At 44.6% G+C, this 24,346-nt stretch overlaps 1 protein-coding gene across 1 annotated transcript in view; it reads left to right on the top strand.

Moving 5' to 3' along the window:
- Positions 1 to 22,219, top strand: part of smoc2 (SPARC related modular calcium binding 2) — a 28,815-nt gene extending 6,596 nt beyond the window's left edge. Inside the window, exons 2-13 of the mRNA XM_080538405.1 lie at positions 1,133 to 1,295; positions 3,814 to 3,920; positions 4,481 to 4,580; positions 7,664 to 7,708; positions 10,102 to 10,152; positions 10,365 to 10,439; positions 13,765 to 13,951; positions 14,907 to 14,989; positions 19,588 to 19,687; positions 20,172 to 20,419; positions 20,530 to 20,567; positions 21,734 to 22,219. Coding sequence (XP_080394531.1) covers positions 1,133 to 1,295; positions 3,814 to 3,920; positions 4,481 to 4,580; positions 7,664 to 7,708; positions 10,102 to 10,152; positions 10,365 to 10,439; positions 13,765 to 13,951; positions 14,907 to 14,989; positions 19,588 to 19,687; positions 20,172 to 20,419; positions 20,530 to 20,567; positions 21,734 to 21,757 — 1,221 coding nt within the window. The 3' untranslated portion in view covers positions 21,758 to 22,219. The remainder of the gene's footprint in view (positions 1 to 1,132; positions 1,296 to 3,813; positions 3,921 to 4,480; positions 4,581 to 7,663; positions 7,709 to 10,101; positions 10,153 to 10,364; positions 10,440 to 13,764; positions 13,952 to 14,906; positions 14,990 to 19,587; positions 19,688 to 20,171; positions 20,420 to 20,529; positions 20,568 to 21,733) is intronic.
- The last annotated feature ends 2,127 nt before the right edge of the window (positions 22,220 to 24,346 follow it).

The following is a 24,346-nucleotide window of genomic DNA, read 5'->3' on the forward strand; positions in this document are numbered from 1 at the left end:
GTGTGTGTATGTGTGTGTGTGCGTGCATACACTGACATCTTGAACAGAGTATTTATTTCAAACAGTCCAATATTTACATTGCTTTTGATATACAAAGGAGTTCTAGCTTCAAGGGAGGACAGTTAAGTACACAGACAGGTATTTACTGTTTGATATTATTGAAAACAGCACCTGCGTGAGTTATGGAGACGGGTACAAATCTGAAAGTTTTTAGTTTTTTAACCATTGAATCTACCTGAGTATAGTACTACAGAGCATGCATGAATCATGAAAACCATATATTTGTATACTATAGTAACACAAAAAACCAGACATCTAGTCAGGTACTACTCTCTCATTCAGCGTCTATTCATTCATTGTGGCAGTCGGAGCCTGTTGCCGGCTCCTTTGTGTGGCCCTAGCGTGGGGGTTTCGTTCTGTGGTGGCAGACACAATGGTGGCATTGACACAGGTGATCCGATGCGTTCAGCCGGGAGTCTGCATCCTTGTTTCTCTTTTCATGCCCGAGTCAAACATCCTCAGGAGGGATTTCAGGTGAATACCTGTACAGGTGTTGGCACGGACAAAGGCAGGAGGAAGCATCACTCAAGTCTGATCCATCTGCCCTCCTCCTCCTCCTCCGCCTCCTCCGCCCCCCCCTGCCCCCCGAACCTAAGACAAGACACGGCATGGCTGCGCTCTGACGGACTGACAGCAGCTCTCAGTTCTTGTTGATCGTTGATGGCACGGCCTCATCCGGGTGTCTGTTGTGTGTGTGTACTGTATATCAATGCTCTTTAACGCACTTGACGAGAAGATGTTACACTTGTTTCTTAACCTCCAATAAAGACTGTAAAAAGTAATTTTACAGTTACAATTACTATATTTTGTTTTGGCAATGGACAGCAGCTGTCCTATTGCTGATTTTCTTGGCATACATGCTGCTGTGCTCTGAGAGGCATATGCCCCTACACGAGCTTCAATCAAACCCTGTATTTAGGATTCATAAATCCCTGCGGAATCACACCTGCTACTCGGGGGGATTAAGCTGTTTTGGTGCAAAGGTCATTCGATCCAGTGAAATTATTCTTTTTTAAACGTTTAACACATCTCTCTCTCTCTCTCTCTCTTCTCCCCTCTCTCTGGTCTGCAGTTTCTGCGAGTGGAGCAGGATAAGGAGTGTAACATGGAATGTACCGGAGGTCCCAGGAAGCCCCTGTGCGCCTCAGACGGGAGGACCTTCTCATCTCGCTGCGAGTTCCTCCGTGCCAAGTGCCGCGACCCCCAGCTGGAGGTCAACCGAGGGCCGTGCAAAGGTCAGGTCACCAGTCACGCTTCAGTGCCGCCCGACGCTCCCAGACGCATCGCGGGTCACAGCAGAAACTTATGCGTTAAATTCATTTCAGCATAATTGACTCTTTGAGCTCGACCATGACGACCGGGGTTGACACAGACGGGGCTGTAGAGAGTAGGATGTGAAATAAAATGCTGGTTTGGAGTTCATACAGTAGCCATGCGTTAAGGAAGTATTTGTATGTTACAGGACAGTTTCCTTAACATAGATTACTAAATGTACTCCTAGACTATAAAGAACTATTCATAGAAATTCCCACTGTGCATGGTCCACGACTAGCTTTAATCTGGGTTTGAGAAGCTTTCTGTTCCATGGTTTGGATATACTTATTATTGACAAGAAGGGTAAACATTTTGACAGACATAATTATAAAACTTGAACCTAGTTATTGCATTACTTTGTTGAAATGCATACTATAATAGGTTCTCTAACATATTTGCATGATATAATCCTAACATAATGCCATGTTAGGATTATATCATGCAAATATGTTAGAGAAATTCAGAAATCTTGATTACTGCTGCATTAAGAGGTGTTTTTTTTCTTCGTAGATTTAGTTTCTTTGAGCATGATTTTCTCTTTTTTTCTATCAAATCACCTAACAAACTTTCGCCCTCAGCCCGATTGAATATAATGAATTACGGGAGAGGGATGATGATGAAGATTAATGAAACGCCTTTACAAGAATGAATGGGGTGGTTTCATCATACACAGCATATGCATACGAGCAGAGAAGCATGTGCATATGTGACCAATGAAGGATTTAGGGTGAAAAGCGTAATGCAATCGGAAGCCAACCGGGTCAGGCGGCTCACAGACTCCTTCATTGTGCTCGCGGTGGAAGGAAGACCCCCATCCCAGCATCCCCACTCCTGCCCTGCTCACTAACTCTCTATACTAGCAGTTCATCGCCCCACAGCCTGGGGACAATGCTCCATTCTTACCCGCCACAATATTAGATCACAAATGGATGGAGAGAGAGAGAGAGAGCGGGGGCGATAGATAAAACGGGTGGGGGACTTCAGAAAAAGAGAGTCTCCATATGATGGAAGGAAAAACTTTTTGAGAAATTGTATGCTCGTGTCGGGTCGCTATGACAACTTCTTTGAGCGGGACATCTGGATGTGGCCGACAGAGAGAGAGAGAGAGAGAGAATAGAGGATTCCAGCTAGGAGGCTGAAAGGGACGAGAGTCCATGAAAGTGGCATTGTATGCACCAATAACTTCGGAGCTGAGAATTATTCCCCCCCCCCCCTTTCCTGGAACACAGAGAAGAGACACAAAGTGACTTCTGCAGTCCGGCCGGGACCAGAAATAAACCAGGTTGGCGGGCCCAGTCACACAGAGATGGGTTTGTGTGCGGGGATGGCGAAACTGGCACCACATTTGTTTTCTATCACAGTGCTCAGATGATTCAACTGTCCTGTCATTTTTTCCAGTCGGGTTTTTCGGTTGTAGCCCCCTAGAGAAGGACGAGGGTTTTGGGTTTTTCCACTGAGGCTAACTTTAGAGCTTCTCAAGTCCCTGTTTTCCTCCATCCAGAACATCCAACGTCCTGCACCCTCTCCACACCAGTGACAGTGGCACACACACACACACACACACACACACACGCACACAGGCTGACATAAACCAGCCCACGCTCTCCCTCTCCCTCTCTAATGGACGGCCACAAAGAACCTCCTCACCAGACAGGAGACAGTTTCAAAACGTAGCATTGTTTTAACTTGACTTGAAACAGCCCTGCGAGGCATTGCATTGTGGGTAATGTGGTCATACATATAGTAATAGTTAGCTGTAGCACCATCACCATTCAGCAGGCGCCTGGCCTGAGGCTGAACTGAGCTGGCCAGATCTGATGAGGCAAATCTGAGGACACAGGGATGATCCATGGCTTTGACAGGGACATGTGAGAAGGCACTGCAGCGGGAGAAGAACAAATCTGACCCACTTTTACGTCCACAAAACCTTTGGAGGGCGGGAGAGAGAGGAGAACTGGGGTTTCGAGAGAGAGAGGGAGAGATCGACGTCCTGTCCTAGACTTGTTTTTTCCCGTGCATCAGCCCTTTTTCCGAGCCTGACTGGAATGTTCTCCAGGAGAGCGCAAGCTGCTGCCCAGCCTGGTAATGGGTTTACCACTTGGCCATTGGGCTGGTGTAGGCCTGCTCCTAATAAGATGGGGATGTTGGTGCTATTCCCAGCCACATGAGCATCTGCCACTTCCGAAACATCTTGAATTATTTCCTCTCTGTCTCCCCTCTTTCTCTCTGCTGCTTAAATATGAATACGATTCAACATCTCCCTCTGTCTTTTAACAATATATTTATTGCCCTTGATGTTGTTTGGTCAGTGGCATAAATACATTCTGTGAAATGGGTACTATTGTTAACTTAGAGGTTCCTCTTTTCCTGGTACATGATGATGATGATGATGATGATGATGATGATGATGATTTCGGTGGTGCCTCTGGTCCCCTCCAGATACATCCAGGTGTGTAGCAGAGAAGAAGTACACAGAGCAGCAAGCCAAGAAGCTCTTCCCTCAGGTGTTTGTTCCCGTCTGCAACCCAGACGGCACCTACAGCGAGGTGAGATATGGGAGCATGACGATGCATTTCTGCATTAGTTACACTGACTTCAGTGTTTTGGTTATCTTGTCTGTGTGTGGTGTTTGTGACACGTTGAAGTCTTTTGGTCTTTTTGGTCTTTTTAAAATACTTCCTACTATTATCCATAATGTGACACGTTCTAGTCTTTTGGTCCGCATATCGGCAAAATGTTCGGACTTTTCTTTTCTACCAACGACTTTTTCGTTGTTGAGAATGAAAACACAAACTCGCTAGTCAAGCAAAATACTGCAACGTAATGGATTCGGTGAGTAATCCCCACTGCTAGCTAGTTAACTATAACACTACTTTACATTGTTAGCAGGCTCACAAAACAAGCAGTGTTAGTTGACTAGCGATGTGTCATTGATTTTCAACAATGCAACAAATGTATTCACTTTTTACGAAAGAAAAGTCTGATCATTACATCAGATCCCGACATGAGGACCAAAAATGATCAGACTGTGTCACATCTGTGCTGCACCATGTTGACCTGTCATGACTTGTCATGACCTCTGGTTCTGTGTTGTCACCAACCACAGGTGCAGTGTCATAGTTACACAGGCTACTGCTGGTGTGTTACACCCAATGGGCGCCCTATAAGTGGCTCAGCGGTGGCCAATAAGAAGCCCCGATGCCAAGGTAGGTAGAACATTTCCCACCCAAGTGGTGTCTAGTATTTGTTTGTAGTCTTTGGGTTCCTTATGTTTAGAAATATATGGTTTGATATAGAGAAGAGAGCGCACACCACAGAACATCTAGGCGAGGTGCTGGCAACGGAGCCAATTCCAATTGAAAGAAATAGAAGCCGCACACTCAGGTTCCAGATGCAAAAAAGAGTGGTTTATTGGGACAACGGTTTCAGATGTAGCCTTTGTCAATATCGGTATTAAAGACTTGACAAAGGCTGAAACGGCTGAAACCGTTGTCCTAATAAATCACACTTTTTCGCATCTGGAACCTGAGTGTGCGGCTTCAATTTCTTTCAATTGGAAATATATGGCTGTCATATTATGGTAACTGGATCCAACGTTGCAATTTTTCATTCATGCATTTCTTTTCTTTTTTACGTGGATTGATTGATCATGGCTGGTGCAACGTTTGAATGAAGCGGAGTAAAGACAATGGCTATTCAACCCACTGACACACTGTGGACCGACTAAAAACGGACATTCCTTGGGTCATAAAACATATCTCTGTGGAGGACCGCATAATCCACCGCTCTATGGGAAACCCGGGACTTAGCAGACCTTGGGGTCTGAGCGTTAGAAGTCCGAGGACTCTTGCTCAAGGGTTGGGTTGTGGTGTAAATAGGCCTAGCAGTAAATCCTGCTGCTGCAGAGTTGAGCAACAAAGTTAAACTGTAAGGAATGCAAGCGTTCCTGGATAACGGCGTCTGCCAAGCAATCAAATAACCAATGCCATGTGTCCCTGTAGTTTCTCTCTTTGGGGGCTCAATTGAAAGTCAATGTGATGTCAGTTGTGGGGAGAAGCTACAGTGCACTCAGAGAGTAGATTCGCTGTCCAGATGTTCAGTGCCCTCCATACGTATTAGAAAGAGACAGCATTTTATCTTTTTTTTCACATTTTTTATTATTCCAACAGTTTGGATTTGAAATCAAACAATTACTATGGGGTCAACGTAGAGATTATCAGCTTTAATTCAATGTATTTTTTTCAGATTGGGTTCACCGCATACCGCATATACAGGGCTCCAAATTGTATATAAATCATATAATGTCCAAATAAAGTACTTGTGTTTGGTCAACAGTTCTTTGCATGCAATAACTGTCTGAGCCGTGCAACTCATTGACCCCACCAGACGCTGGGTATCTTCTCTGGTGACGCTCTGCCAGCTCTGTCCTGCTGCAGTTATCTTCAGTTGTTTGTTTTTAGGTCTTTTTGCCTCAAATCTTATCATCAGGAAATGAAATTCATATCCCATTAGATTTGAATCTGAAGATTGACTTGGCCGGTCAATAACTTTCCGCTTTTTGGCCCGAAAAGCTCCCTAGTTGCTATGGCAGTATGTTTTGGGTCATTGTCTTTCTGTGTGATCAAGCACCATCCAATGAATTTGGAGACATTTGTTTACGTTTGTACTCGAGCAGACGAGATGTTCCTGTACACTCCAGAATACATTAATTTAATTAATTAATTTTTGCCATTTAGCAGACGCTTTTAATCCAAAGCGATTTACAATTACGAATTACAGGGACATTCCCCCTGGAGTAACTGAGGGCTAAGTGCCTTACTCAAGGACACACTAGTAGTGGTGTGGTTTCAGGCGGGATTTGAACTCACAACCTTCCGATCACAAGTCCAACTCACTATCCACCAGACCACCACTACCCCAACATTCTGCTGCTGCTGTCAGCAGTAACATCATCAGTTAAGTTAGCCAGTTGTTGTGGCAGCTATACAGTACATGCCCAAACCATAGCACCCCCTCCACCATGTTTCACATGTGGTGGTGTAATGTAAATCGTTCAAGTTTCCTCTTGCAATCACATGATAGTATTCGTTCTTTCCACAAGACCTTTTTCCAGACAAACCCCCCCCCCCCCCCCCCCTGCAGAGGACTGTAGAAGTCTCCCTTGCCCTACCGTCCTGTTTGCGATTTCTGAGCTCCCCCAGTGCTTTCTATCTTTTTAAATGATGTTACAAACTGTTGTTTATGGTAAGTCTAAGGTTTTGGCTATGTTTCTGATTGATTTTTCTGATATTTCAGCCTCAATGGCTGACTTTCATTGACGTCTCTTTGGTCCTCATGTTGGCAGACTCCAAAGGCAAATGCAAAGCCTATCAATACCTCACATTGACAGCTCTCTTATTTTTTATTTTTTTCCAAGTATTTTTATTCAAAAGTTACACAATACAATATGATTAAACATGTTGATTTTCATTTTTTTTTTCACATTTCTGCCCACCCCCCCACCCAACCCCAAACATTTCCTGCAGGGCCCTAAAGTTACATTGGCATAGTAATAACATTAAAAAAGGAAAAAGAAAATAGATTAAAATAAATGTTCACACTGGACAATAATAATGTTGTTGTATCACAGCTGCAACCAGGTAACTACCAAGCCAGTACATATAGGATCTACAGAGACAGGTCGTCGCAACATTACATGGACCAACATTAGAGAGGTGACATGTCAGAAGCCTGCATCCCTCAGGTTGGAACTTCAGGGAGAGTCTTAAGACCATCAAAATAATGCCAACACAGAGCCCCATGTAGAATAACATTTGCTTGTGGAACCTCTTGACAGCTCTCTTATCCCTGCACAAATCATGTGACAGACACCTGACTGGACAGAAACACCTGTCAAGATAATTTTCCAATACGTTTGGTGCCCAGAAATAGAAATAGGGGGCTACCTGTATGTATAAAAAGAGTTGTAATTTCTAAATGGTGAAAACAATCAGAGAAAGGGCAACATTTAATTAAAGCTGAGAATCGGTACTTAACATCCAAACTGTTGGAGTATAGAGCTAAATAAACTCAAAGTGTTTCCACTTTCCAATACTTATGGAGGGCGCAGTATGCAAGTGGCCCATGTTTGACAGCATGATAATTAATGTCAATGAATACAATGGTTGATGAACAACGACTCGTGATCATTGTGAATATTTCAAATGTCTGCATCCTAAATGCCTCTAAAACCCTAGTTAATCTAAATGTTGAATTTGTACAACTAGCAACTAAAACCTGTCAATTTCAGGGACAAAACAAGAGAGGCCTAGTTCAAGAGAACCAGGAAAAGCAGGTAAGTACTTTGAGTACTTTGTGTGTGTGTGTGTGTGTGTGTGTGTGTGTGTGTGTGTGTGTGTGTGCGCGTCTGTTAGTGTGTGTGTGTGTGTGTGTGTGTGTGTGTGTGTGTGTGTAGTGTCTGTCTGTCTGTCTGTCTGTGTGTGTGTGTGTGTGTGTGTGTAAAATATGTTTATGTGTGTGGGAGTCACCTGTCATGACTTGCCTCTCCAATATTTTGTCAATTGAATGAGAGTGAGCCTGAGGGCTGAAAGAAGGCAGTCTGTTACTGAATAACGAGGTCCAGGAGAGAAGCTGTGGTAGGATTTACACACCAACCACGAGCCCCCCAGTGTGCGTCTAACTGCTTCTTGTCCTCTCCAGCGGTCAGCCAGCCAGGATGGACCGTCAGAGCAGCAGAGAGCTGACTTTAATCACACAACCATATTCTCTTTCAGGCAGCAGTAAACTCAGAGACAGTGCTACTCTCTTCGTTAAGAGTTTTTTTCTCTCTCTGTTTCCCCCCTCACTCTTCCTCCACTCTTCCTCCTCTGCCCGCTCAATGAAGTCATCATACGTCATTATTAAGAAGTCATTATCCTCATCTCTTTCAGATTTGCAATGATTTCGAAAAACCCTGTGAAGGATATAAGTGGGGAGGTTGACGATTGATTCCAGGCTGATCTCTGCTATGTGTCGCTTACGTCTGCGCTTCTGTAAACAGTCTGAGCCCAGCGTGTGTGTAGCTTCTCTGGGCCTAGCCAGCTCATTACCCATAGATCAACTGTTGTGAGAGTCAGTGAATGCAAATGTAGAGGCACCAGAGAGTGTGTGGTTCACTCTGAATTGGTTGAATAAACAGGATGGTTAAAACCAGAATAAACTATAGATTTGTGGTACTCCAGCTCTGAAAATAGCAATGATTGCAACGATATTTTTGGTTCAGTAGAGGCCCATCAGTACCTATGTTTTCTACGGTGGCCTGTAGAAACAGAAATGTAAAATGAAATTGTAGTATGGGGCTTGATGGCTTTAAATAGTTAAACAATGAACGACTGACAGTAATTGATACTGTATGACCACAACTAGTATGAGGTTTTATTTACACATATTTGAAAAGTAATAGTCATGTAGAAGGCTACTAAGTAGCCTTACCTTTAATTATTAGCCATTTTTAAATTATATTTCCATAGTATGACTTTATATATGTATTTTTAAGCAATTTCCAATGGAGGACTGATTGTTCAAATTGGTAGTTTATCTGTGGGTATTTCCCATAGGAGCAGACTTGCTGGGGGCTGGTACAGAATCCACACAGATTATGTTTATTTTATTTGTAAAGGGACAATGCATATTAATGAACATACACTTTTTTTTAAATACGCCAGATTTAGCCAGAAGGCAAATTTTAATCCATAGTCCCTGGCCAGTTATAAAATAACATCACACAGTGTACATAGCAACCTTAATACTGTAATGAAATTAATGAGTCGTCAACGTATTACACTCATAAGTTCTCCCAGGCCGCTGCAGTACCTGAGCCTTCCTCTGGGAGGCCTGTGGCCCTCAGTGAGGTTAACCACACCTGCGGCTCTGGCTTTGCACTAACCAACCCCTGAGCTCAAACAGCCCCTTTCCCAACCCGCCCCCCCCCCCCGCCCCCACCCCCACCCCCAAATAAACAAAAAAACAAACAGAGCCCTAACAACCACCAAGCCCCAACCCTCCCTCTGTTAATTGGTTCATCTCAAACATGTGTGTCTGGATGTTGCATTCTTCCCTGTTAGGCCCTCGCACGCCTCCTCCTCCTCTTACTCCTCAGAGTGTTTTCATTCCTCATATGTACGTAGTGGAGGGATGGAGAAGGCCGGAGACTGTCGCTCTCTCTACCAACTGTCTGACCTCAGATCATTACTGTTGGGTGTGGGGCAGATCCTTACTTAAGATTAAGATTCATGGTGTAACGGTTTGACAGTTTGCTGAATGTATGAAGTTGCCCTAAACTACACATTTTCCATTGACAACGTTATGTTTTGTATTTCCAGTTAGCTGTCAGCTGTATACATGTATCAATGAATTCCCTCACTGACTGAATTGGCTAAACTGTTTTGTTGTTTTATCATTGTTGTTGAGATTCTTTTAACTGTATGAAATATGATGACAGTTAATGATGAAACAGCTGTTATGAAGGATGTCAAACTACCATTGTTTTTCTACAACCACTGACATTGACCACTGACACTTTTGTCCCTTTTTTTTACCTCTCTTCGAGCCTCCTACTCTCTCAAACCTCTCCTCCTCCTCTCGGCCCGGGCAATGTGCAAATCTTGAATGGTTTTTGTAACTGTTGCAAAATCTAGCCTACTCTCATAATGGTAGTCTCCTTGCAAATCTTTTCCATTCTAAATGCAGATGAGTCAGCCGGCCTAGTGGTGGAGCCACAGAGCCCGACCGACGAGGAAGGTGAGCTAGTCTGCCTCACACCGCAGACACCCCCTAGGTCACCATGGCGACCATCCCATAATATGTAGAACCACTTTTCTGCTGCTGACAATACACAGCATGTGACCAGAGACCGATGTGCCAGTTGTGTGATGGAAAGTATTGATATAAGTGTTTTTGGTTTGTTGCTGTTTTTTGTACGTTCCTTTAATAAGATGTGTGATTTCCTTCAGACATGATTTCCCAGTACCCCACCCTCTGGACCGAACAGGTCCGCAGCCGGCAGAACAACAGGACCAGAACACAATGTGAGTTCTGGAGGCAAACCTTCAACAGCTTTCTTCAAATGAAAGTGAGGTGAAATTCGGTCTCACTCACAAACTGCTCACAACTACCTTTGGAAGTCCCTTAAGTAAGACACTCTCTCTTGCTTGTGAGAACTCTTGGAGAATGTAATCCATCTAGAAGTCGAGGGTAGATTTTTACAGTCAGCAGTGAGTGACCTGTTCACACGCTACACTGGTGTACACTGGTTTATAGCGTGTGTTAATTAAGGTTCAATTTCCTGGAATTTTGCATTGATGATGGTTTGGAGCGCGCAGATTCCTGGGTACATGGGTCTGTGCCGTGTGTCTGTAATTATCAGCACATGCAGCATCTCCATTCCTCTGGCTGCTCGTATCCTCCTCTGACACTAATCTCACTACTGGATCAATGGGTTCTTTATTTATTCTCATCTACTCATTGGAGAAAACAGCTGCATAAAACGATGCTATTTCTGGTGTTTATGTAGGAATATGGTTTGTGTGTGTGACTGTTTGTGTGTGGTGTGTGTGTCTGCGTGTATGTGTGTGTGTGTGTGTGTGTTTGTGTGTGAATCACTCAATCTTGATTTACGACCAATAAAAGCACTGCAAACGCAGTGTTGATGGTTTTGATTACCCATGTGCCCTTTGGAGTATTCCTATGAGTTTTTTCTATTAAAAAGAAACCTCTCAACAAAAAAATACCCAGAGCCTCACAGAGAGAGTGAATGAGAGCGTAGGGAGAACGGCGGGGAGGTATTTCATTTGGGATCTTTCGTGTGGGCAAAAAAGCTCTATAATGAAAATAAACAAAGACAAAGGGATATATGTAATCCCACTCTTGCTTCCGAGCCCAGAGGTTAGCCTCTAGAGAGAGGTAGTGGGAAGCGATGATAGCCAGAGGAGCTCTTTTTTTTTCTTCATCCTAGCTGGCGTAAGTTTAATGCTCAAAGCTCTGCTGGAGAGCAGTGTGGCATAGGAGAGGCCTGCTACAGAGGAGTGGTTTGATTGAATCCGGGTGGAACTCTTGGAGACACATCTTTCTGTCGAGCCAGCTTCAGGATATATGGACCGGTTAATGGATTGGAGAGCTCTTTTAAAAAAAAAACATTTGAATATGAAAATCATGTTTTTCGCTTTACACAGGTCAAAAGAAATCACAGAGCGAGCGAGCGTGTGTGTGTGTGTGTGCGTGTGTGTGCGTGCGTGCGTGTGTGTGTGTGTGTGTGTGTGTGTGTGTGTGTGTGTGTGTGTGTGTGTGTGTGTGTGTGTGTACATGACCAACAAATGTCCCCTGGAGCCTAAAATCATGAGTCACCATGGTTGACCAGTCTTCAGTGTTAAGGCCGTTTCATGCTTCAACGATGAATGAATTCGATCAATTCGAGACAGTGAATTCAATCGACCTGAGGTGAAACTAAACCCCTCAAAAAAAGTTCGGAAACACTTTTTTTGTTGATTATTCCTCCCCTTTAATAATACCAATAGGTATTGTATTTTATATCGTTGGAAAGCCGGATTAGTCACCTTTACAACGAGGTACAACTTGTAAGGATCATGCATTCGTGGAATGAGCAACACAGCTAAACATGTGGGTAGCGGCCCAAAAATATTTGCCAAAATCCCCTATATTCTTCTTTTGGTATTCACTCTCGTTTTGAATACCATAGGCTTTCCAACGATATAAAATACAATGCCAATTGGTATTATTAAAGGGGAGGAATAATCAACAAGAAAAGCGTTTCCGAACTTTTTTTGAGGGGTTTAGTTGACGAAGTTCGTCGTTGACAATGACACCCCCTCACACAGGCTGCATGTAAGCTACGTCCAAGTATGAGTTACGGAGTGTTCGGGGACAGTGTTGCGCAGTGCGAACCGCGTACGAGTCTCACAACTGATGGAGAAGCACATAGGGGTGTTTAGAGAGGAGGGTTATGGGAACAAGAGTCCATAGGACTGACCAATGTCTTGTCTACACAATGTCTAATACACTTATTCCCCTTTAGTCTGTCTGTCTCTCTCTCTCTCTCTCTCTCTCTCTCTCTCTCTCTCTCTCTCTCTCTCTCTCTCTCTCTCTCTCTCTCTCTCTCTCTCTCTCTCACACACACACACACACACAAACACACACACACACAAACACAGAGCAGTCGGGTGTCTAAATATTTACTTAACCTAGACACAGGGAGCTGTTTTAAGTCATTAGCCCCTTAATGTCCGTAAACAGTGGTGTGGAGGGCTGATAAAGCATTCTACACACACACACACACTCAGACAAACACTCCTCTGTCACGTCTTCTCTCTCTGGCTCTTCCTCGGGTGGTTAGTCAGAGAGGGCATATGTGTCACGTTCTAATGCTTTGGTCCGCATATCGGGATCCGATGTAATGATCTGACTTTTCTTTCGAAACATGTGAATACATTTCCACGCTGTTGAAAACCAAACACAACATCGCTAGTCAACTGACACAGCTTGTTTTGTGAGCCGGCTAACAATGTGAAGTAGTGTTCTAGTTAACTAGGTAGCAGTGGGGATTACTCACCGAATCCATTGCAGTCCATTGCAGCATTTTGGCTTGACTAGCGAGTTTGTGTTGTGATTCTCAACAATGTTGACACGTAGAGAAAATAAAAAAACAAACATTTTGATTGGTTGCCGATATGCGGACCAAAAGACTAGAACTTATTGATACAACAGTGGGAAGTATTTGACACTTGGCTACAAGAGAAATGTGGTGGGCCACCGTAGTCTAATTTCTTCCGCTATAGTGTCATAACGAACCGAAAGTGTTTTGAGCACAGTTTTGTGTGTGTGCATTTTTTAGCACTGCTTTCGCTGTTGCAGAACAACAGGAGCAGCCCCCCCCCCCAGCCCCCCTCTTAGCCTCCATTTAAATCAAACAGATGTGAGCTTGGACACTTAACATAACAAGACAATCGACTTGTCTTAAGCCCAATGCACACAGCGTGCGATTTCTGTTGCACGTCAACATTCCATTTTGAAGTTTAAATGGAAGTCTATGAGAAAATCGCATCCCAATGCACACAGCCCCGATTTTAATCGCACGGCGAAAATTCGATTCCATTCATGACAACAATGGAATGTTGTCGTGCAACAGAAATCGCACGCTGTGTGCATTGGGTTTTAGACAACGCTAACTGTAGAAGTTGATGGTTTAGAAGTAGATAGATGATGAAGGACGAATCATGGTACATCGACGCATCGTGACACATCGATGACATCTTCAGTGTGTGTGCTGCTGTACTGTCCTCCCTCCCGGTCACTCACCCCCTACTTATTCACCTCTGACCCCCCTGACCCCTCCCTCAGCCTCATCATGTGACCAGGAGCAACAGACCGCCCAGGAAGAGGCCCGGCAGCACAAGAACGAGGCGGTGTTCGTGCCCGACTGTGCCTACGGGGGCCTCTACAAGCCGGTCCAGTGCCACCCCTCCACTGGGTACTGCTGGTGTGTTCTGGTGGACACTGGACGGCCCATCCCTGGCACCTCCACCAGGTGAGACACAACACACACACACACACACACACACACACACAACACACACACACACTACTCTGCTAAGTATCCCAATAAATCCTCAAACTCACATGCGGTGAGCCTCTTTGATCAACATTCCCTTGAGCAAATGGAAAACAGAGAGTGACCAAGTAGGAGAGTAGGAGGCCTGTTGATTCGACGGTCTGCCGTGAGAGCGCCGGTGGGGTGGGAGGGGTCAAGGGTCAGGGAGGCTGGCAGAGAGGGGGTAGCTGTAGTTGTGCGTGCGGGTACGGATTTAATGAGGCCCGGGGAACGATGCAGCGCTGGGTATCGGATTAACAAGGCCCCAGGCAAAGCGCCAGACAGCACATTAGTGCATGTACAAGCACTGATTTCCCCCCTCTCTCTTCCCCGCGGCCTGGGCCTGTTCTTGGCCAGGTTACACAGCAGCAATCGGGGCTCCGCTCTCTTTCCAAGGGCCATGAAAGCATCCCTGTGTCCCACGCTCCTTGTCTCCCACTCTCTGTCTCTCTCTCTCTCTCTCTCTCTCATTCTCTCCCTCTCTCTTTCTCTCTGTCTTTTCCTCTCTCTCTCTCTCTCTCTAGCTCCCTGCCTGTCTCTCTCTCTCTCTCTCTCTAGCTCCCACCTTGTCTCTCTGTCTTTTTTTTCTTCTCTCTCTCTCTTTTTCTCCCTCTGTCTCGTTCTCTCGCTTGCATACTCACTCTCTCGCTACGTTTCACTCTGACAACCTTTATTGGGGGGGAGGGGGGGGGGGCGGTTTTCTCATCCTCTCTTTAGCCAGAGAAGTACATCTAGATGTGATTGCATGGGGGGGGATGCATGGGTGACAAAGGTCTTCTTTGATATCACTATTATGAAATTCTTCATCTGCCAAATAAAGTTGAACATGTTTAATATATCCAGGAAACTCAATAGGAGAAAAAAATTGTGTTTTGTTCATTGTGTTTCACAGATATGAACAACCCAAATGTGATGGAAACGCCAGAGCCCATCCTACCAAACCAAAGGACCATTACAGGAGCAGACATCTCCAAGGTGGGTCTCGGAGGGACATGCTTGGGTCTCTGTCCTCTCTCTCACCCACAACACTGTCAGTTCTTCAGCAGTTCCCCTCTAGCAGTGGATCCCAGCCCTTAGGCGGTGATAAGCAGTGGATCCTAGCCCTTAGGGGGTGATAACGACAGTGCATGTGTGTGTCTTTGTTGACATCATTAGTGTTGGGCCAGGAAATGTTTGATAATGGTTTGAGGATTCCCAGCCTGGAGAGAAGAGAGCCAGAGACTGATTAGCACGGGGGAAAGGGGGGGGTAATCATGAGGCTGACAGGGAGAGATGTGAGATAGGGAGGGTGACAGGGACGGCCGGCTGAGGACGGAGGAGAAACAGCGTGTGTGAGAGGTGGAGATAATGAAGAGGGAGGGAAAACAGGGATAAGGGTATTGACATGTTTTTTTTGTTTTTTTGGAGTTCTGGTTGTGATTGTTTGGTTTAAGACATTGGTTGCATCTCCTGGAATGCCAAACGGTCATATAGATGCCATGACAGTATCCAGTGATCCTGTGGTCTCAAATTGTTACCTAAAGTAAGATGACTAGGTCTGGGTTTGGTGTAAAAACATCAATGATACTTTGTTAAATTGTAAAACGAGTTCCTAGTGGATCTGCACCCAGCCATTTATGTGTGTGAGAGTAACATGGTTTCAGATGGAGGGGGGTGATGTTGGTGTTCGGCAGATTAAGGGGAACAATGACGTGAAACGGCCTAATCTCCTGATCTTATTTAATAGGCCGCTTGTAGGAAAGCCAATTGGCACGGCTTTCGTAATTCCTTCTTATTCACACTCTGTCAGGGGAAAACAAATTAAAAACAATCAAGCTAATATTCTCAACAGATACTCTCAACAGACAGAGTGGGGGCGAGAGTGGGTCAGCGTGTGTACGACTCTTGGTTGTGGACGGCATTATGTCCGATCGACAAACAGATGAGGAGATTTCATCTAGAAGCTGTTTGACCTGCCTGCTGTCTCTTGCTGTTTTCGGGGGGGGGGGGGGGGGGGGGTTAGTAAACATGTTAATAATCCAGCCTCCAGGAACAGAGCAGCCACTGTTCTCTAGCCCCGTCTACTACTGTTTATGTAACGCTTTGCCCGGGCCAGAGCTGTGTTCGCAGGTGGGTTTTCAGAACAGGTCCAGAATGGAGCAGGCCATTTATTATGAAGGCGTGGAGAACGAACGGGTGTAGGGGTTATTACACACTGAGTGAATACTCAATTCACATTCATCCCACACGTTTCCCGTTTCCCAGCTGCACTGCAGATCGTTTGGGTTAGGAGGAGGAGAAACATTTTGGATTAAGATAAATATTTTATAAAGTGGCATAAGGAGGTGTGAACTATTTTCTGACATATTGTCTGAATACAAGCTGAGGATCTGAATTATCGAGTTATGTGTAGCTGACCGCAGGGCTGTGCTTTTGAGAAAGACAACCCAGCTATCCCACGAGGGAGACTAAACTGCAATCTGGTACAATTTGATTTGGTCACACGGCATCATGCTCCATATCAGTCCCCAATTATAAAAATGTGTCGGGACAGAGAGTCGTAAAAACGTAAGCATCTTGTTCTTTTTACGAGGCATTGCATCAGTGGCTGTAAAACTCTAGTTAAAAAGTTGTATAAAAACTGTGATAATTATAAATGTTGATTTCACATCACGACGGCAGTGGTGTATTTGGACTTGAAGCGCTGGGGTGTTGAAAGGTTTATGGGGCGAGAAGGGAGAAGAGGGCAACGTAGTGCTGAAAGGGCAGAGGGAGGCGCGGGGTGTGTTTGGCCAGGGCTCTCTGGAGAGGGGCTCGCTGGATGCCATTGGGGTTGGGCTGGGGAGCCGCGGCCATGAGTGCTGACAGGGTTCAGCCCCGTGTGGGTTTATGAAATAACACTGCCTACATACTGCCTCCAGAAACAGACTTATACACACACACACACACACACACAAACACACCCTCTGCTTGCTCACACAGGGCAAAGATATACAGTAGACACACACACACACACACACACACACACACACACAGAGACACACGCGTGTGCACACTCGCACACACACACACACACACACACACACACTCGCACACACGCACACACACACACACACACACACAAACACACCCTCTTGCTTGCTCACACAGGGCAAAGATATACAGTAGACACACACACACACACACACACACAAACACACCCTCTGCTTGCTCACACAGGGCAGGGACATACAGTAGACACATGGCTATCAGGCCATAATGAATAGTGATGAGAGAAACCGAGGAGGTCCTGGACATTAAACGGTTTCCCCAACATCTAGAGATGTTCTGCTGCGCAGGACAGTCAGGGGGGCGCGCAACTTAACCTCGTTTTTTATTTCGCTATCTGTCAAAGTATCTGTCAAAGTCAGGCATTATGTAATTACAATCATTAACTGATTCAGTCAGCAGCCATTTACTGCTAAAAAATAACATTGAGTGACTATGGCATAACACCATGTTCCTGTTCCCATGATAATGATGGGACAGTGCTATGTAGGCGGAGAGAAGATAGAGAAAAGGAGTATTGTATGTGTGAAAGGGAGACCATGTTTAAAAATAATTGTGGGATTTAAAGGCCGTATTCATTATGACTTAACGGCGGATATTCAGTAAATGTAAAATATGAAATATTAATCAGAGTACAAGCCACAGGTTCTGAGCGTATAGAGCATGTGATGAGGTAGATGCAAATGAGATGTCTTATTATAGGAGAGCAAACCTGTCGTGTGGAGTTGGTTTTATGCACAAAGATGAACTCAATTTCCTTTGAATGACAGCGAGAACATTTGGTGTCCTGCCCCTCAGCTAAATGGTGGTCCAGACAGGAGTTGATCTGTTACCGCCCCCACGGAAGACCTCGACTGCCAAGAAGGGTGCGGCTGGATCCTTACCTGATGGCTTAACATTTGTATGAACTGGAGGATTACAGAAATGACGTTTACACGTCCATGGAAAACATGAACCGACAAATAAATCCAACACTACGTACAACAAAATCCTCAGTCAGTACCTTGATAAATAGGGCTTTTCCTTGTGAAGGTGTAATTGTTCAAGCATCTCTAGACTAAATACACAGGAAAAAAAAGGCTGCCAGGCACCAGCGTATAGACCATTAACAGGTGGGTCAGATGTTTCATTGGGTCTGGGTTCCTGTGAGGGCCCTACTACAGTACAAAGATGTTGTATGTTGGTGTCCTAGCAATAGCAGACCGTGTTAGGCAGACAGTTGAGACTCGACCCCTCTCTCTGCTTCAGCTGATAAAACCGTTGCTTCTCTCTCCTCTGTCACCTGGGAAAGGAGGAGATTCAGGCTGGGGTGCTGGGTGTTTACCTCAGCGCTGGACGCCACCTGTTAGAGGAGGGTGAAGCATGCTATTATCTCTAGCAGAGGGGAATCTGGCCCTGCAGGCTTGGGCCATAAAAAAAAAACAACCCTGGAGAATTTCTTCTTCCTCTGGTAGAGTTGGGGGGGGGGGGGGGGGGGGGGGAAGGTGACTGACTGAGAAAGTGGGGAGCATTCTGGGAGGAATCCAGGAATCCAGGCCTCTGTAGCCTTTAGCTCTTCTATAACCTTGGCCCCTCATTCTTAAAACTATATGGCCTACGACTTAATTACTATCATTAGGGTCATTCCGTTTCAGCTATCCCTTGTGTACATATTGAAGAGATTTTTCTTCACAATGGGTTTTCAATGTGCGGACCACACTCCAGTGTGTCACAATATGTTTATTGTCATTTTCTTAATTTATAACACCGGAAAAAAACATACAATAACTAAAACCAGAAACACAAGGCACACACACATACGACTTGCATCAATATTGGATCGGATACAAAGAAAACAAAACTTTTCCTCCACTTTGTATAAAATATTCTCAGGCAAAGCCTATATAATTCCCAGCCTTTATGACATCTCTCATGTATGTTTCCCAAAGCTGAAAGTCTTTCCCGCTTGCCTTCAGCAATGTAAGTTAGTCTTTCCAGACCGATACCTTTACAGTTAATTTCTTATAAATCCTTCAGTGGTTCAAATGGATTCTCAATCCATTCCAGACATATTGAAGATGATCTGCCATAGAGTCGTTTGTTTATAGGACTGCTCCTCAGATGGTTGTGTCTCAGGCTGGGGGCCCCAGGGCCCTCTACTACCACTGCTACTCCATAGCCCACAGCTGTGAAAATGGCAACGGTTTACACCTGAGCCTCCAGGATGATTGGCAGGTATCCTCTTCCTTTTCCAGGATAGGGGGAGGAGGTCTGACACTTTATGAAAGGGAGTAAAAAGAAGAAAAAACTGTGACAGAGTCTCCTTTGGTTTTATTCCCCTCTCTCTGCCATCTTTATGTGCAACTCATGTTAAAACTACACTCTATGTTATTTCACCACCCTCCACAGACGGTTTATTGGGCCCACCTATGGCGAACACATACGACATTGAATGGGGGGCGATTGTTCTGTGTTAATGCCCTAAATGACGGAATTGTGTTTCCAAATCAAACACAGAGGGGGATGAATATGCACTTATCTACGTCTACCTTTGTTTATTTTTCCAGGATGTCCCGGGGCAAAGAAAACGGAGTTTCTGACAAGCGTTCTTGACGCACTATCAACAGACATGGTACACGCTGTTACAGACCCCGCCTCCGTCAGCAGGTTAGACTAAGTTATAGAGGCATTAAGTTGCCCCTATACTTGTATAACAACACCGTAAATACCCTAGTCTTATCTTATTACATGGTTATTTAGTAATTGCATGGTTTGTGTTTGCGTGGCTTGTGCTACAATCTTGCTACCATGATAATTACAGTGTTACTACACAGGTAGAATGGCTAACTAATTGTTAACTGTAACCCATAAGGTTATCTATTGATTTATAGCCGTTGTGTTATTGTAAGTGTATTCATCCGCTGAACAGTTGTTTATCGGTTGCTAAGCAACGGTAAGAATGTAACTTCTTGATGATAACGGTAATATAAACAAACGCGGAGTAATATGAAAAGATGTGTCAACATTCCCTTCAGCCGTGCGTATATCGTGTATATCGGCACGGCTGGAACGCAAACTGACCAATCAAGAGACAATGGACCAGATCTATCCGTTGTATAATGATCAATAACGGTTGTTCCTTCACCCCCAGGATGCTGGAGCCCGACCCCAGCCACACACTAGAGGAGAGGGTGGTGCACTGGTACTTTAGTCAGCTGGACAAAAACTCCAGTGGGGACATCGGTAAGAAGGAGATCAAACCCTTCAAACGCTTCCTGCGCAAGAAGTCCAAGCCCAAGAAGTGTGTGAAGAAGTTTGTAGAGTACTGTGACATCAGCAACGACAAGGCCCTCTCCCTGCTGGAGTTGATGGGCTGCCTGGGGGTCACCAAGGAGGAAGGTGAGTCTCAGTCTCCAGTCTGATTGGCTCCTAGGGACATTGCTAATGGAACATTTTACATTGCCCTTATCATGTCATGGTTGATGACGTTGTGTCACTTTTTTCTTCAGGGACCAAAACAGGCGAAGGCACGTCCTCCAGTAAACCAGTAAGTAAACAACAGCACCCAGCGATTATACACCTGTAATTAGCTAGTTAGTCTGAGTGTGCTATGGTGCGCTAATAGGGTCAACAAAATACCTGACAATATGGAATGTTAAAGACCCCCTCCAGTCAAAGTCAAACATTTTAAGATGACATTTGCATTATATCAATATAGATAATTGTTTTGGTCCAAAATTAGCAATTGTGTTCAGAAAAACAGATATTTAGACCTGAAGTCCTTAAAATCTGAGATTTTGAGAGATTGATGATGTGCAATGATCTGAAATCATCCAGGTGAATGCTCTGCCCGCCCCATTCAACCTTTTTTGGAACAAGGTAACCCCCACAAATAGAAGTTTGCAGTGTGTTGCTAGCCTTGACGATCAGAGCATAGCTACCACTGTGCTCACAAGGCTTTGTTATATTACAGTCTGCTTAATTTGCTCGATCATCAGCATCAGCTAAGTAATCAGCTATGGTGATTTTGCTACAGCACAGTAAATTCCTATGAAGACAACCAAATGATTTTGTGAAACACATTGATCAAAGGAATTATATGTTTATGTTGTCAAAATGCCTTTTCAATAGGGTAACAGGAAATCTATTGATTAGGAAATCTATTGATTAGGAAATAGCGATATAACGAAAAGTCCGAACATTTTGATTGGTTGCCGGCATGCGGACCAATTGATCAGACTGTGTCACAAATGTTTCACAGTTCCGTGAGTTTCAATGGCATTACCATCAGTGACAATTGACACAGATTTGCGCTTGGGGAAAATCAATGCTCTAATTACTTGGCAGTAAATTGGTCTAGTCTATTTGTGATTTAGAAATTCTAACAATGCTTAAATGTAAAAATAATTAACACTGTTGGACCTGCTCTGTCACTGTTGGTCATTGTTTCACTCACCATGGGTTCATGTCACCCACTGTCTATTCATTAGAGGGTCTATTTACCTGAAAGGTTCAGACTGTGTCGTCTTATATACCTATAACAATTGTCTGAGTGTGTGTGCTACGATGCACTGATAGGGTCAACACAATACCTGACAATTTGTCAGTATTTGCAGAATCACACTGCCACTGAAAAGCAGCATATGATTTTCCATTGGTGAGACATAAGTGAGATATTGTTTTCTTTAGTCATTTGCTATTTTCTCTTTTCAGAATCCCTCAAAGAAGCAAGGCTAGGCCAACAACAGAGATTTCCCTTCCCCCCCCCTGGATATTCTGCCCTCATCAACTGGCAATGGAAACCATAGTATTTGCACTTTGTACTTTAAGATATGTAAATTCACTTTGTAGAAATAAGGTATTTAAACAGACTGCTGAATCTGTGAATGACGTAGATAGTTGTTTTTGTTATGTTCTTAGAAAACAAAATATTTAACACATACAATGTATGTGTCCTTTGTGTGTCTAAAAAAGTATACCTTTCAGAGTTGTACAAGTTTTCATGTGTTATTTTGCATTTTGTGTTCCCCCCAATTTAATGTTCCGTCATTGTTGTTAACGGTACTACAGATGTATTGATAGTTTGTTACATGGCTGAAAAAATAACTTAGCACCTCCCATATCTTTATGTCCTGATCTAGCTTCCCTGTCTGTCTCTGAGTTCTGTACAGCAGTTTATGAGTGTTTAAAATATGGATTGTCCACAAAATCAATTTGTTTACAATGTATTCATGTTTATTAGAAATAAAGAACTCTTTTATACATACTTGTGTTTTGTGAGTCTTTCAGTTTGACAAAGAAGGTCCCGGGAGCCAGAGAGTAATGTTTTAGCCATTTTGTGTTTTCTTGTTCTGGCCTCAATAAAACACCTTGTTCACACTGTCTTTAAGAGCCAGGCATTAGTCATGCATAGCAAAGGTACAGTATTAGTCATGCATAGCAAAGGTTGTGTATCATCGCCATTTTTCAGACAGCCTGCCAACCCCCCGAAGGCAACGTTTCTGGAATGGGAAAAAGTGTTGATGCTAATTTCTGCTCTAATCGCACATTTCATTCCCCAGGTAGACTTGAGACAGATAAATGGAGCTGTCAAAGTATGTGTACAGTGTGTGTGTTGAGGTGGACTTAAAGCATGTAGCAGCAAAGGGCTGCAGTAAGTGTTAGTGTAAGGATGAGAAAATGTTTATGTGGTGGCTTGTGTCTTTTAACATGAGACCCCCCCCTCTCTCTCTACTGATTGGCTGTATTGTGTTGTTACAATGTTATAACATGACTTGTTAGTTCGGGCTGTTCTGAACCCCCCCCCCCCCCCCTCCCCATCACAGGACCTGAGGTATGACCTCAGCCTGACCCGCTCACTCTAAGCTTAGCCTGATATTTATGATTAGCACTTTGGTCTCCCATCTGCGATATAACCCGAAGCCCTACGGTCCTGCGGTCTGGTTTTAACTGTCATTTCAAATGACGGGGTTATTAAGAATTGACGGATTCTTATGTTTTTTTTCATGGGTAGCAAAACTGACATTAGGACCACTAGTGTTTTGCCACGCTCCCCTTTTCCATGCTCCCTTGGCCCTGGAATCATTATGGAGGTTATCTCCGGGGGATGCCCAGAGAAACATTTGCTTTTCCCGAACAGGCGTGTAATCTGGAGGAGGAGTGGCGGCGGCGGAGCACCAGAAGAAGTATGTCCAAATGTTTTGGCCCTGTCGTCAAGACAGTATCACTATAGCAGCGTCTCCCCCCCCCCCCCCCCCACGCCCCCCCCCCCTCCAGTTCCCCCCACTCACACATGCATAAACACTCCCCCCCTTGAGCACAGAGATACCATTGAGTGGGTTCTGTGGGCACGGTTTGTGTGCTTAATGGGTAATAGGAGGCACCCGATCTCACCACTGGCAGCCCCCCTCAGGCTGTGGATTCATGAAGAAATTACTGTCAAAACCCATCAGGTCTTTAATGGCCTCTGGCCTGACCAAGGTTTCCCCCCTTTCCCTCTGTGGGTAAACACAGTGAGGACAGCGTGGGGCTTCTGGGAGCTTTTTCTCATGGCGGCTTCCCCTCTCTCTCGGGCTGGAGCGACACCACCGCCGGTCGTTACACTCGAGCACATTAATTTCTGAGGAGGTGTGAGGTGTTTTTTAGAATAGAGCGAAAAAGAAAAACATTCGAGTGCTAAGTGTCGGTTATGAAGTTTGGGGCGGCTCTCACAACGACTCCTTTTAGCACGTCACCCCCCCCCCCCCCCCCCCCCCTCAAAGTTATTTGATTTGCTGAAGGTGACTTCATGCAAACACAACTGCACTGTTGTTGCTCACCCCGTACATTATACTGATCGATGGTCGCACCGAAACCGTTGTGGGGATCACAGAGAACGGTTCTACTAGCTACTGTACTTTCAGCATTGGACTGACACATCACGTCTTCTCTTTCTGTAACAAATACAACAGATACAGGCGGACAGTATGTCTTGTTCTTGGGTTATAGTTATGAAATAGGTCGAGGCGGTTGTCACATCGTCAAGGCTGGCAGACTTGGCCAAGGTATTGATGGAGCAAAAGGAAAAAGCGCGGCCAATGAATGCCAGAAAAATTTGAACGCGGCATCTATTCTCTGCTTGTAGGATGAATTGTGCAGCTTTTTTTCCATTTATGTCTTCCAGCTGAATGTGGCGGCTGCCAAGTATAAAATCTGGCCTGACATCAGAATTTCCCAGGGTGATAAAGAGCCTCTTGTTTGAATCAGATTTTAAAAACCGAGGAGAAAAAAAAACGTTGGTTTGACTGATACAGAGAGAAAGATATGGGCAATTAGAGCGATACATTT

The sequence above is a fragment of the Nansenia antarctica genome, assembly GCF_963989245.1.
Source record: "Nansenia antarctica genome assembly, chromosome: 1".
Lineage (NCBI taxonomy): Eukaryota > Metazoa > Chordata > Actinopteri > Argentiniformes > Microstomatidae > Nansenia > Nansenia antarctica.